This window comes from Gallinula chloropus, assembly GCF_964237585.1.
Source record: "Gallinula chloropus genome assembly, chromosome: 10".
Taxonomy (NCBI): domain Eukaryota; kingdom Metazoa; phylum Chordata; class Aves; order Gruiformes; family Rallidae; genus Gallinula; species Gallinula chloropus.
In genome coordinates this window covers 14901249-14917054 of record NC_140095.1, presented here as the reverse complement: position 1 = coordinate 14917054, position 15806 = coordinate 14901249, and the positions used below count along the sequence as shown (strand labels likewise).

Sequence of the window (15806 nt, the reverse complement as noted above, 5' to 3'; positions counted from 1 at the left end):
TGTAAAACAAGCTATACCCAAAGTATTTCTGAACCACCTGTGTGGTGTGAACATTTCCCTCTCTGCACACAGGCAGTCCAAGCACATGGCAAGATGTTTCTTTTAAATGACATTTGGCAGTTAAGTCCCAGCCTTCCAGCACACAGGAAGTTTACAATGTCTTGAATAATTTAAAATTCTCAATTGCTGCAAAGGGGGAAAAGGTAAAAACCCTACCATGTTTTACATGAAAGGAAGGCTTAAAAACAGGTGATCCCAGCCTGTTCCAGACAAACACAGAAATGCAAAAAGTCAGTTTAAGTTTTAGAGGAATTAGTGTTCCCTAGATAATTATACCTTTTGGAGACCTAGCAAGGGAACTAGGGCACTGGGGCATAAGGGATGCTTGTGCAAACCATTTTATTAGGCCCACTCTTCCAGTATGTTTGGTTTCATTCATTAAGTTTTTTCTTACCTATAAAAGGCATCTTGACTTTCAACACTGCCTCCCCATAACTCCTCATGGACAAACTGATGAAATTTGGGCTCAATCCTCAGACAGCAAGGTAGGCAGAAAGCCAGCAGAGCTCTAAGGGTTGTCAGCAGCAACACAAAGCCAGGCTGGAGTCCTGGGCTGTCACTAGCTGTGCACCCCAAAGGCTGACATCAGACCTAACACCACTGCACACATCTTCAAGACCCCAGTGCACACTCAGAAGGTTCGTGGATGCTACAAGCCTGGGAGGAATGGCTGATGTGCCACTCAGAGGGATGCTGACAGGCAAGAGAAATGGGTCAACAGAAACCTTGTGAAGTTCAGCAAAGGGAAATGCAAATTCCTGCACCTGGGGAGGAGTAGCCCCATGTGCCAGTACTCACTGGGGACCCAGCAGCTGGAACAGAGCTTTGCAGACTTCTACCTTTCACCCAGCAGTAGTATTTACTTGATGTTCCACTGCTGTACAGAGGTACCAAATATGTATCAGGTGAAAAGTAAAGAACATTTAGACACGCATCCTGCAAAGATAAAACGTCCTCTGCCTCCCCAGCTTAGAGCTGTTCGTTTATCTAGTGAGAGACAGAAGACACCTTTATGTTTCTTCATCCAAACTTAGAGCTGGCATATACAGCAGAGATGTCCATGAGCTACAAGAATTAGATGGAGACCAGCAATCCCTTTTGTACAAGGCAGACCCTAGAGATTCAGGCTGTAGGTCTAGGGACTGGAGCAGACCCTGACTGTCTGTTATTGATTGCCTGATATCAATAATAAATACTATTGGAGCCAATAGAAAAAACCTGCATTATTACAAACTGACCTGCATTTCAACTCCTCTTCCCCTCCTCCCATTCCTATGATATAATGGAACCCATTACCACTCAGCAGCATTGTAATTGAATAATCAAAAAGCAAACAAATTTCACATCTGACAGTCCCCAGGAGAAAACTGATATACATGAAAAAAGCATTTTAGTTTACTTAGGGCCATTCTGGTAACAACAAGCTCAGAGGGATATAATTAGTACCCTGCAAGCCAGCATATGAAAAGGCTTAATTTAACTGAGATCAGGACTAAAGAATAGCTATAGAAATTAAAAGTGAAGCCACAAATCCACACGGGACTGCCACAGCTAAGCGTTTTTATGATCAGGAATTCTAAAGTCATAATTGACATGTATTGCACTCTGATTTCTGCTTATCCAGAGGGGTAGGCATTATTTTGGACCACCTTGAAATAACTGAGGTTAATCCAGGGAGATCAGTCTGTGGGTGTCTAGCAGGACATGGCACACAACACTGAGCAGGCTAAATCTAATTCTCCAAGACTGCTGAACAGGTACCTCTCTCCTCAAGGTAACCTATATTCTTCCACACATCAAATCCCTGCATTTGTTTTGAAGTGCTATTAGTCAGAAGAAGAAAATCCTTCTATCAGACATCCCAACTCAATTTGGGGTGGGGAAGCATAAGTTATCACAGTCTTTCTGGGAAGGCTATGTTACTGGAGACTATTAAGAGTAAAAAATACACCCACAACACTTTGTTGTTACCAAAGGCACATGCTGGAAAGCAGCTCCTTTTAAGCAAACTCAACAAGGCAATCCCCACAAAGAAAGGTTTTAATGTCAGCAAAGACAGCCACTTGAGGTGACAACATGGACCACAGCTCAAGGCAAACTGGATGATACCAGTGAGCAGCATCAGACTGATTGCACTGAGACTTTCCCAGAGCACCGTGGTTGGTGTTTACAGTAATGCTGGATTTTGGTAAACTTGCATTATACTACAGACAGGAAAAAGAAAAAAAAAAAGAAAAGAAAATTCCAGCCAGCAAGTTATTCCAGCACATTTTGACTTTTTAAATACAAAGCAAAGAAAACATTTCAAAGACACAACTGAAAGCTCGTGCTGCTCGCTGTTGAGATTTGCTGTCATCAGGACAGCCTCTTTTGGTTGAAAAATGTTTATTGCTAAAGGTCACTGAATTGTCTCTCTCAAACAAATTAAGAAATAAATGGCTGTTGACACTTCCAGATGATGATTCATCTGTCCAAGAGCTCCAATAATGCAAAGAAACACAGCTGCCTCTCAGGTATGCTGCAGACCACAGCAGCCACAAACCAACCCAGGAATCTGTCTTCACTCTTCTATCACTTTGTTCGCCAACTTCTCAACTGGCCTCAGTCACACCAAAAATTCCTTACTCCCAAGCTTAAAAACAGATGAAAAACATATAAAGTAACATCTGTCAGAAAAACCCCACACTGATATGTGCAGGAGCCAGGGTTCCATACTTAGTATTTCTATTGTTAGCAAAGTCCTCTTTGCTTCATGAGAAGCAGATTCCCTGTGTATGAGACACACAGATGAAAGGGTGATGGGCTGGCACTATCACCAGACCCTACAGAAAGCAGTGCAACAGCACAACGAGAGTGCAATGCAAAGAAAACCTCAAAGGCAGCTCAGCAACCTCCAGTATGTTTAACCCCACCACAGGTCAGCCCACAAGAAATGCTAGCAAGAGGGCTATAGGCTCCTTGCCAGGGAAAGCCAAGTTCTTGAAGGTTAGTCTTTTTAAAGAGTTATTGAAGTGCTGGAGGTCTGTTTAGACAACCCACAAGTGAAAGGCCATCATGAGCTACGGCAGAGTGTATCTGATATTTTATCTTGTCAGGGTAACCTCTTGATAAAAATTAATAATGGATTTTTATTGAGCGATTATCCTTTCCTTTCTTTTTTTCCTGGAGTTTCTGATGAGTGTTTACTGATCTTTAGGGAAGCAGCTGACATTTACTGCTCACGCTCTGCCTCTCTGATCTCAAACATGGCCTCTCCCATCACTACAGCCAACAGTGATTCTGTAATTTTAGAAGAAAGATACTGTTACAAATTTGCAGGATCAACATTTGAAACAGAAGCCCAGCATTCCACCTTGAAAATTATAAATGATTAGTCATCTGCAAAGAAAATGAAGAAATTGCTCCTCCTTCTTTGTACAGCTCATGGGTTCTGTGGCACATTGGTGATGATCATCAGCTCGGGCACAAGGTTTTGATCACCAGCTTAATTTAATCATGAGAAACAGATAGCCAGAGCAGTGGCCTAACACTCCAAACCCAATTACATGCCCTCTTCTAACATACAATATGTAGGGGCTGTAGGAAAACTTTTACTTCACTCCCTAGTGCAGTTCAGCTTGATGCATTAAAATTATTAATTCTCAGGTGTTGGGTTGGGATGTTTGGGGGTTTTTTAATGGAAATACACACAATGGATAAATTAAACCCAGAAATTTGTAGCCAGTAGCCTTTCAAGTCAAGATCATGTGTTGAGGACTTAACATCCTTCTGAAGACTAAGGCCCTGTTTAAACCCCAAGGAGAGGTGTGGAAGCCAACTCTGACATGGAACACTGATTGCTGCAAGAGGAGCAGCAGGAAAAGCTGCAGGACAGATAACAGAACTGACAGCGGTGAAGGAAAAGTGTTTCATCCTAACTAGTAACTGTCCCAACACGCACAGATCAAATGAGCTAGCAGGAAAACACTGGTTTTAAAAAAAAAGAGATTTTATCAGCACTCTGCCTGTGTGCTGTTCTCTTCCCTTGACAATTTAGTTCACTGTCCAACTTCACAGTCTTTTATGTAGAGAAAGATGCTGCACACAAATTAATCTAGCTACTTCTTGCAACCTTTGTATGAAAGATGGATGAATGACGAAGAAGAGCTTGCATCTTATCAGAGGGCAGGTGGAACAGAGCAAGAGTGTGCCAGACAAACAGCACGTGTACGGACTGATGAGGAACAGGAGCAGGAGAGTCAGGGTGCTCTCTTTCGCCTGGTCAGAAGGGCATATCTAGAGAACAAGGAAAACAGACCCACAGGAAACCAGATTTCATTACTTCTACTTCCCTCAAAAGAAACTTGTTTGTACAGTTCAGCTGTGGTTACAGCATGAGCTTGTCTAATTTGCTTCTAGACTGAGTAGCAATAAAGAGACCTTGTTAGGAGGGTGGTTAGTCGGGTTTTTTTTCCCCTCCCGAGCTTAGTCTGAAAATCCTCTAAAGAAATACTTATTTCATATAACATTGATTTGTTCAAACCAGCATGCCTTGCTTGCAAACTAATTAGAGATGTACTTTAGAACAAATGCTGGAGCAGTTTGGTAGTGCTTATTTGAAAGACAGTATAGGTCAGGACACCAAACACAAGCTTGCTTCCAAGCTCATTTTAGGGGGTCCCTGTGAGTCAGATTTTTGGAGGTGTATCCTTTAGTATCCAGTAGAGACACAACCCCCGCCCCCCAGTTGAATGATATCAATGGTAGAACTCTAACTCTGTAGCTCACAAAACTAAGTAATTGTCTAGGTAATTTTAAAGGAGAAAATAGCTTCTATATCTGATCTTACCCCTTTTTATAGTCACTGTACCCTCTTCAACACAGAGAAGCACCAGCTTCTTCAGAGGATTTCCTCTGTGATCTTTCTAGTTATGCAGTGTCTATGTGATAGAGGCATTCATTCCTCCTTCACTCCTTTTCCACCACACCAGGAGCACAAACTACAGGAAAAGTCTAGCTTAATTTATATCACATAGCATTTAAATGGTTCAGAGCAAAAGATCCTTTGCCTTTCTGCTACAGAAGTAGTAAATTCAGCAACTACATCTACACATTACTCCAGCAATTACAAGTGCTTGTTCCATTTGAGTTGGTGCGTTATGCCACTGACTACATGTCTTTGCATGTAGCACTTAAACCCAATCCAAAAATAACTGCTCCTGGCAACGCAGTAGAGATTAAGAGAGTGGAGTTGCAAGCAAGTCAGCAAGTGGGAGCAGTCAAAGTTTTGCATGTTGCCCATTTACTTTTCAGCAGTAAAATTCAGGAAAAAAAATAAGCCAAATCATAGGCAGTTCAAGGTGGAAACCTTTTATGAAGGTTTATTTTACCATTTTCTGTATCCAGAAAGCAGGATACAAGTGAGCTTTTCACCCCTCTTTCTTTTATTCCAAGCATCAAACATTTAAACCTGGGGTTAAATGTTAAGAACCACACAGGCCCTTAGCTGAATATTAAAACCAACTTCCCTGTTATTCACATTGTTCAACACACAGGCCAGCCCACATCATCAGCAGCTAAACCAGCACAAACTGAATACAGAACAGGAGGGGTTTGTTAGACTTTTGACTTTTCAAGCGTACTGAAGCAAGGTTCACCAGAGCTCTGCTCTTGGCAAGTAAAAAACCTCAAGTCATTATACACATATTTGCAAGTTCAATGATTGCACAGGTAAGTAAACACGGGGGGGGGGGGGGGGGGGGGGGTGGGTGGGCTGTTACATATAAATTCCCATACCTCTGTCACTGAAGTCATCCACCAGCACTATCTCCGCTATCAGCTCAGGAGGGGAGCGGTTCAGGACACTGTGCACTGTCCGGAGGAGAGAAGACCATCCTTCGTTGTGGAATGGTATTATCACACTAGTGTTTGGAAGCTTCTCCAAGTACAGCTTATTCTTGCAGCTGGACATAGATAAAGGCAGGTTAAAATGTAGTGCCAAACACCACCAGCATTTCTGTATTAATTACCATTAAGTAACTTAGTTCATCTGTTACTCCTCAAATTGATGCAAAGTGCATGAAAAAAAAAACATTTATCAAGCCAGCGTTGACCCGACGTAGTGTACCTTGCCAAAACACCACCATTCCAAGTGAACTGGGGACTCTTAGTGGCCACTGATACTTGATGACACAGAAGGATCTATTAGGTGCTGAAACTTCAGGTACATATTAGGACACAGAAGTCTCAAAAGTATTTGCTTTTCCTATCCTTACACCTCAAAGCCTGTGAGGAAGAGGAATTTCTACAATGTTGTTCCAGACGTTGAATGTATCTGTTCTAGGCACTGTCAGTGTGTTGGTTTAGCTTGCTTATTCCCAGCTTTTAGAGAAACAATTCACTCTAATCATATGCATAACTATTTTTAAATAACATGTGCAGGAAGTAAGCATTTTGTACGAGAGCACCTCCCCTCAACAGTCCCAGAAGTCCAAGCTTCTGTGAACAAGAGCACCAGGATAATTGCGTGGTAAAATCTGCTCCATAAATAAACCCACCTCCCTCAGCAATAGATCAACCTCCAACCCCTACCAAAGGTTTTCTTTGTTACCCTGGACAAGTTATTCAAATTGTACTTTTCCTATCCAGTTAATCTCATCATCTCCATTTTTCAGCAGACCTAGTTTGACACCTGGGGTTTGAACACAAAGCACTGCAGAACCTGGATAAGGCTGGAGAATCAGCTCTGCAGACTCCCTGTATGGACTCCTTGAATATGGGCTATTTCCTCCTGTATAAATCTTAATTTTCAAACCGGGGTAATGCTCCCTCGCCTTGTGGGAGTGGCTTCAAGGTACCTTCATGACAAAAATCCCATTACTGTGTTTATTTTCCTGCAGGTGTGGCCCTAACAGCAGAGTTTAAACACTGTTAACCAGGTAAGACCTAAGGCCATACAATGAACAATTGTAGTTAAAAAGTACCCAGCAGCTGTTCAATAAGGGACAAAAAATCTATTTCATTCCCAGAACCCCTCGTGCCCAGTGCCAAACAGAGAGAGGTGGCGATGTGAATAGAGATTGTTAGAATATATTCATGGCACTGCCAGCAGGGCAGGCTGCCCTCCTCCCTCTCGCACGGGCGGGAGGCCGTACTCCACTCCCTGCCCTGCCACAACACCAGGCCTCTTGCACAGCCTGCACCAGGGCTGATCTGCAGATTCCCCCTTCCCAGGCCCTTGGCGAGGCTTTCTCTCCATACACAAAGCAGCACATGCATGTAACTCCCTCCCTGTTCCCAGGAAGGGCAGATGGCAATGAGAGCAGCTCTGGCAGCAGCAGCAGCTTTTCCCTTGTACCCTTCCCAGGGAAGGGAGGAGGATGCACCTATGTTATCCCAGCTCAATAAATCTGCGATTACAGGAAGTGGCTGCGGTGCCTGCGTGAAAGGACAGTAGCTTATTCTGGGTCTAATGAATTGTCTTGGGGTTCTGCCAAGAGCTTGCAGACTATGGCTGCAATGAACAGATACAAGATGCAAAATAAAGCTGCATGGACTGCTTTCATCCAGCCCTTGGCATTGCAATCTCAACCTTTTTCTGAGACAGCTACTAGCTATAATTCTGTTCCAATATGAAACAAGAGCTCCCAAATCTCTAACTCTTCTTAAAATGAAGTTTTCTGACTAACAAGCAGCAAACTTTAGCTATTAAGTTTAACTATTAAGCAAGGAGAGAAATTGTTTCCCTCCAGCTACCACATCTAGAATTGCTTTACAAGACCTGCAGAATTAGCATTTAATATTAAAAAACCTAGAAGCACTTAAAGAAAATGTTAGCAGGGGAAGACAACTGTTGAAACAAACAGTGTGTCCCCAGGTATATGCAATACGTGCTCTTCCTTGGCCCCTTGATTCCCATGGGTCACTTACTACTTTTAGCTGGCAACTGAAGTTAGAAATTACACGTTTTAAGAGAGTTAAAATAGCAGGATTAGCAACAAGGAGTCAGCAACTTTGAGACACAATGGGGAACAGGAGGTAATATCTTAAATCCTCAGAAGAGGAAATACTGGCATTGTCTGAAGTTTAAATTCTCAGGGCCCTTGGCAGTCCCTGTAATTGGAAGCCAGATATAATTTAGGTTAGCAAACTCAAACTGCATTTCCTAGGACTTGAGTTTGGGCTGATCAACGAGCATCTTCAGTTACCTGATTTATGTCTATGTTTAAACACTTCAGCTGCATGCCTAAAATATTTATGGAGCTATACTCACTACTCTGGTTTATGAGTATATATTGAGAAAGGGTGTCAAGCTGGTGTATTTGATTAGTTTGCTGTGACAGCTGAAGAGGTAATCTCTCAATGCACAGCTAACGAATTAGAAAGCCTGACTTCTGGAAATCATATTTAATGAATAAAGTAGATGTTGAATTCAGATTCACCAAATTGTGATAGAAATGGCTTTACACAAAACAAGCTTTCATTCAAGTGTCTAGCAATGCTTTCAGATTAAGAACTGCACAGAGAATATTTAAAAACCTCTCAGCTTTGTATAAATAAGGGTTAAGACTTAACTGAGGCACTTTGGCTAAAAGTTCCTTCTGGCTTGCACAAAATTCAGTTTGACACCATCCATGGGAGAACGTCCAAAAATAGATGAACTCAAAAGCCAGAATTCAATTGGAACTAGTTTCTACTCATAAACCCTGATGAGGCTTTTATGAGGAAGATGTCTAAAACTAATCCATAAATCAGAAAGATTTCTGAATGAAAAGCCCTCTTCATACGTAATTGAGTGAAGCTACTCAGATCTTGTTCTGCTCCTGAGCATTTCATGGTTATTTCCAGCTGGTGGCCAACATAACTGGGCAGGGTGTTGAGCAACAAAGCTATCATTTAAGGCATCTGTCAGTTGAGTCCAACACTCACATCAGTCTAAATTACATAAAGAAATAGCTCCAACTTATTAGTTGCTAAAAGTTGTTGGCTACGTCAGTGGGCTCAGGAACAGATCTGCCACATTAGAAGACGTGAAGGTAGTAGTCACCTCTGGGGGAAGTTCAAGATTTCTTCTGCACAGGGTTGACTTTTCTGGTAGTTTTAAACCTTCTGGAATCAAAACAGGATATTTTCCCTAGATTTGGTCTCCTCATTGCAATTACTACAGACTGCCCTTTATTAAAGGGACAGCAGGACCCAGCTGTGAAAGGATTGTATTTGATGAAGGTACAAGAATCTCTAATAAAAACAGCACACTCCTGCAGATGTGGTAATTTAGGGCTTTCACTTGTAGAAGAGCAAGCTATATACTCACTTTGGATGTCTGATGTCTGGAAGGGAACGATTCAGAGAAATTTTATCACTCACAAAGATATTAAAGCCATTTTCCCTGTATGCCTGGTCCACTCGCTCTGCATCAGTCATTGGGTAAGGCTTTCCCTGTTCTCCGTTTCCTACGGACAGAGAGTAAACATGCATCATTACTACTAATTGGGGTTTAACTGGCCAGAAACTAATCCATACACCGAAAGGAAAGCAGTCATCTTATAGCCCTTTGAAAATTCCTTCATTAGTTTTGTGCTCTATGTCATATTTAGCACTGGGTCAACCATGTCAACATAACAATTTTATTTGATAAGCAGTTTTGCTACAAACCACTCAGCTGTGCAAACTGAGGAAGTTAAATGTCTTCCTTCTAACATCAGAAACAGATGAAGGGGCTGTGGCAACACTGGGGAGGATCTATAGAATGTTTTTTGTTTCACTGCAGGAAGAATACATATGGTTTGAATATCTCATCACTGTTGCTTTTTTCAGCACAGATGGATATGTATATTTAACAACCTGAGCTCTTGCACAGAGGAGGTAGAGCCCTTGCAGATACACAGCGTAAAGCTGTGACGTTTAGAATGGGCCCTTTTATGTGCTGCAAGACAAATCTCAGGACTACAGAATAAAACTTGCATGAACGTTATAATCTTTTTTTTATTCCTCCTCTTAATTTCTGGATCTCCCATTTTGGGGAGGGGTATAGGTACACTTTTTTTTGTAAACTATTTAAAATTCAATACTGCACCTATCCTAAAAAACCCAAGATGTTACCACTGTGTTTTCATCTCCAAACAATTACTGTGCAGTTGGGAGGAAATGACTTTAAATGGGATTAGAACACAGCAACTGTTGCATCGTGGCAAAAACATCATCTTGACCCTGAAGCTGAATATGCTGTTCTGTACTCAGCCTACAAATTAAACTAAATTACAATCTGTATTAAAATGTTTTTATAGTAAACTTACATACCTACACGCTCAGAGTCCCTCCTTATAGCTTCTTTGTTATGCCAGTCCTTTTTCCTTTGTCCATCGCCAAAGTAAGGGTCTTTCTTTTGCCTCACGTGTGATGCCTTCTAAACGAAAGATTGGATATATTAAATACACAACATGGGAAACCTTTTCTTAACAGCCTCCCCATACAGTAAGGGGAGATTCAATACCTTCCTCAAGGTAAGACCGTGACAGCATGTAGTTTTTACCCTGAAAGGGGTGAGGAAGCCAGTTTTGCTTGCCTTAGAACAGCACTTTATCTATAGCAGTTAAGTGATATTTTTTTCAGGGCACCATCATGTATGCAGACCAGTATTCTTAATCAGGGAATCTATTAAAAACTCCCATTTTCATTTTGAAAACATCCAATACATCTTACATCCTATTTAATTAACAATAAAGCTGTAATGGGAGACCTATTGCAGGATCATTATTAATGAGCACACTACTATACCTGAATAAAATCAAAATAAGATTTAAAAGGTCATTTATTAAGACTCTTGCTGCTCAACTTAAAAGCAAATTTTACAGAAGGTATGAGTCTACACTGAACCCAATTAGAGCTCCTCTTTTCATTATGTTGTTCCTGAAATTCAAAAGCAATGAGTGCTTTGGGAACAAGTTAGCAAATGAAAGATGGGGTGAATTCAGGATCAAAGACTGCTGTGTGTGGAAAGGAAACCATGATACATCTCAAACACTGACATCCCCCAAATCCAGGGGAAATATAGACATGATATATTTAAGTACGGTTTAGGGTCAAGAAGGCATCATCTCTGAGTTTTCAATTATGTTGTAATATGCTGGTAGAGTGTAGGTGCAAGTCACTTGTAGCATCTTAACTGCAGAAATAGTTACAGAAAGAACTTAGTGGTTTTTCCCTTCTAATTTCTTGTGATGTGCAGAGCAAACTCCACAGGCTAGAACTTCCTAGAAAGAAAAAGCTTCCCTCCCTAGAGGGCAAGAGGTTTAAAGTCTCACTAATGGGTCAGTCAAACCCACCAAAAAGTACTGGTTGGCATAGTAACCTTGCAGGGTTATCAGGCATCTTCGACATCTGGGACACAGATGTCATTTGCCTGACTAGTTAGATTACAAATTCTTCATTTTTATGCCCAGATTTGTCTTGGGAAAATAGGACATTTGAACATTTCACTTGATATTCCAAGGCACTAGACTTCAGCCTGATGGAGGTCACCTCACTGCAGTCTGATGGATGAGCTCTGGTGAACCCTGCTGTGAAGGTTTAACAGATTATCCCCCATCACATCACCCCTCTCCTACAGCAGTCAGCAGGAAGGGAACACTAGCTTTTCCACTCCAGCTTGGAGCCCTATGTATTAACTTACATGGGTGAAGGCAGGTTTCAGCTCCAATGTCAAAGCGAATCAGGGCGGCTGAGCACAGGTGCCTGTTTGCTTCACCTGCTCTATTACAGGTGGTAACTTGCAGCAAAGGAACTGCATGACAACCATGAGTCGAGCTGGTTGTATCACCAGGCCAAATTACAACCATCCAGGGCTCTAAAACTGACAGAGCTCAATCTGATTAAAAGCTGGCCTGTGAACTATTAGACCTTATTTGTGGGTTATCTGTGTATAATGATGTTTTCTTCTTCTTCTATGTAAAAGATTTTAAATTGTTCTAGATCCTGTCAATCAAAGATCATAAAATGATCAGCTTCTTGACTACATGACAGGACATTGTGTAGATGGTAACATACCTGGCAGAAGTAAAGTTTCATCCATGAAACCAGACACTCAATTAACATTTCAATTAACCAATATCAATACTCAGAGCATTGGCCTTCCTGCTCACTGCAATTAATTTTATTTTCGCTAAAATAGAGCTGATGGGCATTCAAGGTGGACAAGAAGTCAATCACACAGCTAGTTCACAACATGAACAAGCATTAAGGAAATTCCACTTGTGCAAGCTGGGGCTAACAAGGATATTCTATGAAAAATACTTATGATGCAGGATGACAGAGAAAGGAATTCTCAGGGCAGTGTGAGAGGAGCAGGACCACACTGCAGGGTGCAATTACCAGACATCTGCCAGAAAAGGCTGGTTAGCAGGAAAGGACAGTTACACAGAAACTGGTAGTGTGCCTTCCTGAATTTCACTCTGCACCTAAGAGGAGATAAAATGAAGATCACCACCAGCAATCCAGTATCTGCAGTTCACTTCTCACTGCATGTGACACTTGCACTTGCTGAGGGTTTCACAAGAGGCCCTGCAAACCCCTCAACAATTCCCATCACCAAATAACCCACAGAGCACACTATTGCTCTGTGAAATTTTTGCCTGTTTTCAAGGTCTCTGCTTTGCCAGGCCTGCTCATCAGGCTCCCCTGCCAGGAAAAAGTCCTGGAAAACTCTCACAGACCAGAGGACCTCCTTGCCAGGAGACTTCTGCCAACTTTCTGAGCGTTAAGCTTGAGCACAAGTGTCATACTGGGCACAGCAACAACTGGCAAGTCTGAAACATCAATATTTTAAGTCTCTCTTGTCTCCTGTTTATAGCACTCTGGACTGAATGAGCACACCAGAAGAACCATTTACAACGCTGCTATCCCTTCTACCATTTGCAGCCATTCAACAGATGTCAACCCCTTACCAGTAGTTACTCTACAAATCCACCCATCACTGTAAGGGGACCTAAGGATTAGATCTAAAAGGAGAAATGTGACTTTGAGCCTTATGAAACCCATTGATGTTAACCCCAGCACCCTATGCCAAGTCCCTATGAAGTGACCACAAAAACTCAAGCAACACTAAACAAAGTGGGGGGGGGAAGAAGACACCCACCAGCAGAGAGACATCCAAACTGCCCAAGAGGGCACTGGTAAGAGTGATGCTAAAAAAGGGAAAGAGAAGTCACAGAGCCCAGATGAGGCAGGCAGACAGCACACAGCCTAGCAGACAGACGTATTGCTTCTCTCGTTCCCGAATAAATTTACGCATGAAAACATCTTTGAGATGTGCAATCTAAACCCAATCAAGACGACACATGCCAAGGGAAAAACTTCAGCAATTTGTAAGCTTTAGATTAAGCAAGAGGGGAAACCATGGAGTACATGCATCAGTTATTTAGACCTTTCTGAACTCCAGTGATGGACTCCGGAGGCACACAGAATAAGTTATTGATCCTTACATCCCGAGGAACAGGCTCTGTACAGCTCTCAGACTCGGAGACTTACAAGGACTGACTTTTCTTCACATTGGCACTGGAAAAGTGAAGTGAAGACTGTGTTGTGTGACTCATCATCTGCTCCTCTCCCTGCAGTGCTCATGATGTTACTGCCCTGTACAACTAAACCCAAACGGGATTCACACAAGATAAACACAGCATTAATCTCTTTTCGATCGACATACCCCTCTAAGTGGCTTTTCAAATCTTGAAGGGTAGGCATAGCTGCAGCTGGTCATGACAGACACACTACATTCTGGAGCATTTTTGGTCTTGGGCAGAGAAGTTACATTAGTCAATCCAATTCAGAAATGCTCTGTTAGATTTAATTCAACTTGGGTAAATGTTAAGAGGTTAGAACACACCTAACCACATCCCTTGCACGCAAACATGTAATGTTTACATTGGTTTTGCAGGTCACTGTTAAAACACCCTATCTGGAAAGTCTGCTTTGAGCCACTGACAAGTTCTGTCAACAATGTCTGAGCATTAATTTTGAGCTGAATTTCCCTGCCAGAAAATGAGTATCAGTGCCTTTGCTTCAGTGACCTTGCCTGCACCTGTGCTGCTCACAGCCCCGAAGGGAAGATGTAGCTGCAGCAGGCTGATTAGCATCCTATTTCTTGGTAAGAATCACACTTTCAAGACCCACTTAATTTCACCAGACTACCAAAAAAAGAGTCAGTGTGAACGATAAAACATTTGCCTTCCTCACCTTGACTGCAATTTTTATGCTCAAGTCATCACTATTAATTAGCAGAGCAGCGTGTAAAGTTGCGGTCCACATACCATCATGGCAGAGGGAAGATGTGCTTATGAGCACTCAAAGTCTCTCTCAGAGTGAAAACGGGGAGGTTGCTGACACTGATGGCATTTTGGAAGCTCCTTTTTATTCCTTTTCTCTTTTTTTCATCCATGTAGAAGTGTCTGAGCTGTAGAAATCCAGACACAGCACACGGAGACCAGAATGTTGCTTTTTTTAGTGGTTTCCTTCAGGGATGCTTGCATGGGATTTGACTCAATTATGCAAATTACATAACTTGATGATACCCCTTCAACAGACGCTCTAGACTGTGATATCCAAGCAATCTGCAAAACACAGCAAGTTTCCTAGAACTGACTTTTGCTTTAACTATTAAACAAGCATATCATTTGCAGGGAGCTGTCTCTTACCTGTAATGCTATATTTCATGTCAATTTTCATTTTTATCCTAATTTCTCATTAATTCTAACTACCTAGCAGCAGGCATGACTTTTTGTCCAAACCCCATCAGCACATTTCACTGTATTCCAGATACCAGTGCTGCACAGTTAGGGTAAATTGGCAATACAGATCTGGATTTCTGTCCCTAGAACACAGGTCAGCGAGGCTACAGCCTTTGCAATTTTCTGGTTTGTTCTACCTTAGCTTCTTGTTTTTGCAAAAGCCTTCTTCCCTTTTGAAATGGACAGTTGTAAACAGCAATGAAAAAGGAGATTTCAAAGCATGAAGGGTTCATTATAATCATCTAGTCAAGCTAGCTAAGTGCACAAGCCATTGAATTTTACCCATTAACTCCTACAGCAAGCCCCTAAGTTCTATCTCAGCTCAAGCACATTTTCTTTTCCTTAAGCACTGGAATTTGTTTACCACAAAGGAGTGATTACGTCTCCAGCAATATCTTAAACTAATCTCCTGCTTGTTTCCACCCTTCATTTTTTAAAAACTGAAAATGAATTAAACTAGAAAAGCATATTAAGCAATACATTGAAAATGGATTTAGACAGATTGCTGTAAATAAGCTCCTTCTGTTGTCTACGATGCTGTTACTTAACACGCCGCCAAAGCAATTGATCAGCGTTCAAACGCCAAATGCACAAAAATGGAATTTTAATCTTTTGTTTAATCACTATTTAGTGTGCCTGGCTCCAGCCAGAATAAAAAGAAGGGTGGATGGAGGCGTAAGCCAAGAGTTTTCTGTACATAAGGGGAAATAAACGATTTGCTGAGGTGCATATGCTAAACCATAACGCTGTACAGATCTCAGACCCTGCTCAAACTTATCTTAGTGTGTTTTAAACCAAGAAGCCATGCTAAGACCCAAAACACTATGATCTTTGGAGACAGGGGGCATCTGTTCCATCCCAGGTCTCTTCATTTATCCTAGCATCACAAGTGCATCCTGCACTTATATCCTACAATAAAACACCAAAGTCAAAACAATCTAGAAAAACAGGAAGAAAGAGTAAAGAGAGACCATTTCTCTATTTATT

General features: G+C 41.7%; 1 protein-coding gene across 1 annotated transcript in view; it reads right to left on the bottom strand.

The window, feature by feature from the left end:
- GALNT10 (polypeptide N-acetylgalactosaminyltransferase 10) overlaps nt 1-15806 on the bottom strand; it is a gene marked incomplete at both ends in the record, with an annotated part of 80149 nt that overhangs the window by 29812 nt on the left and 34531 nt on the right. Inside the window, 3 exons of the mRNA XM_084268441.1 lie at nt 5836-6002; nt 9353-9491; nt 10339-10444. Coding sequence (XP_084124567.1) covers nt 5836-6002; nt 9353-9491; nt 10339-10444 — 412 coding nt within the window. The remainder of the gene's footprint in view (nt 1-5835; nt 6003-9352; nt 9492-10338; nt 10445-15806) is intronic.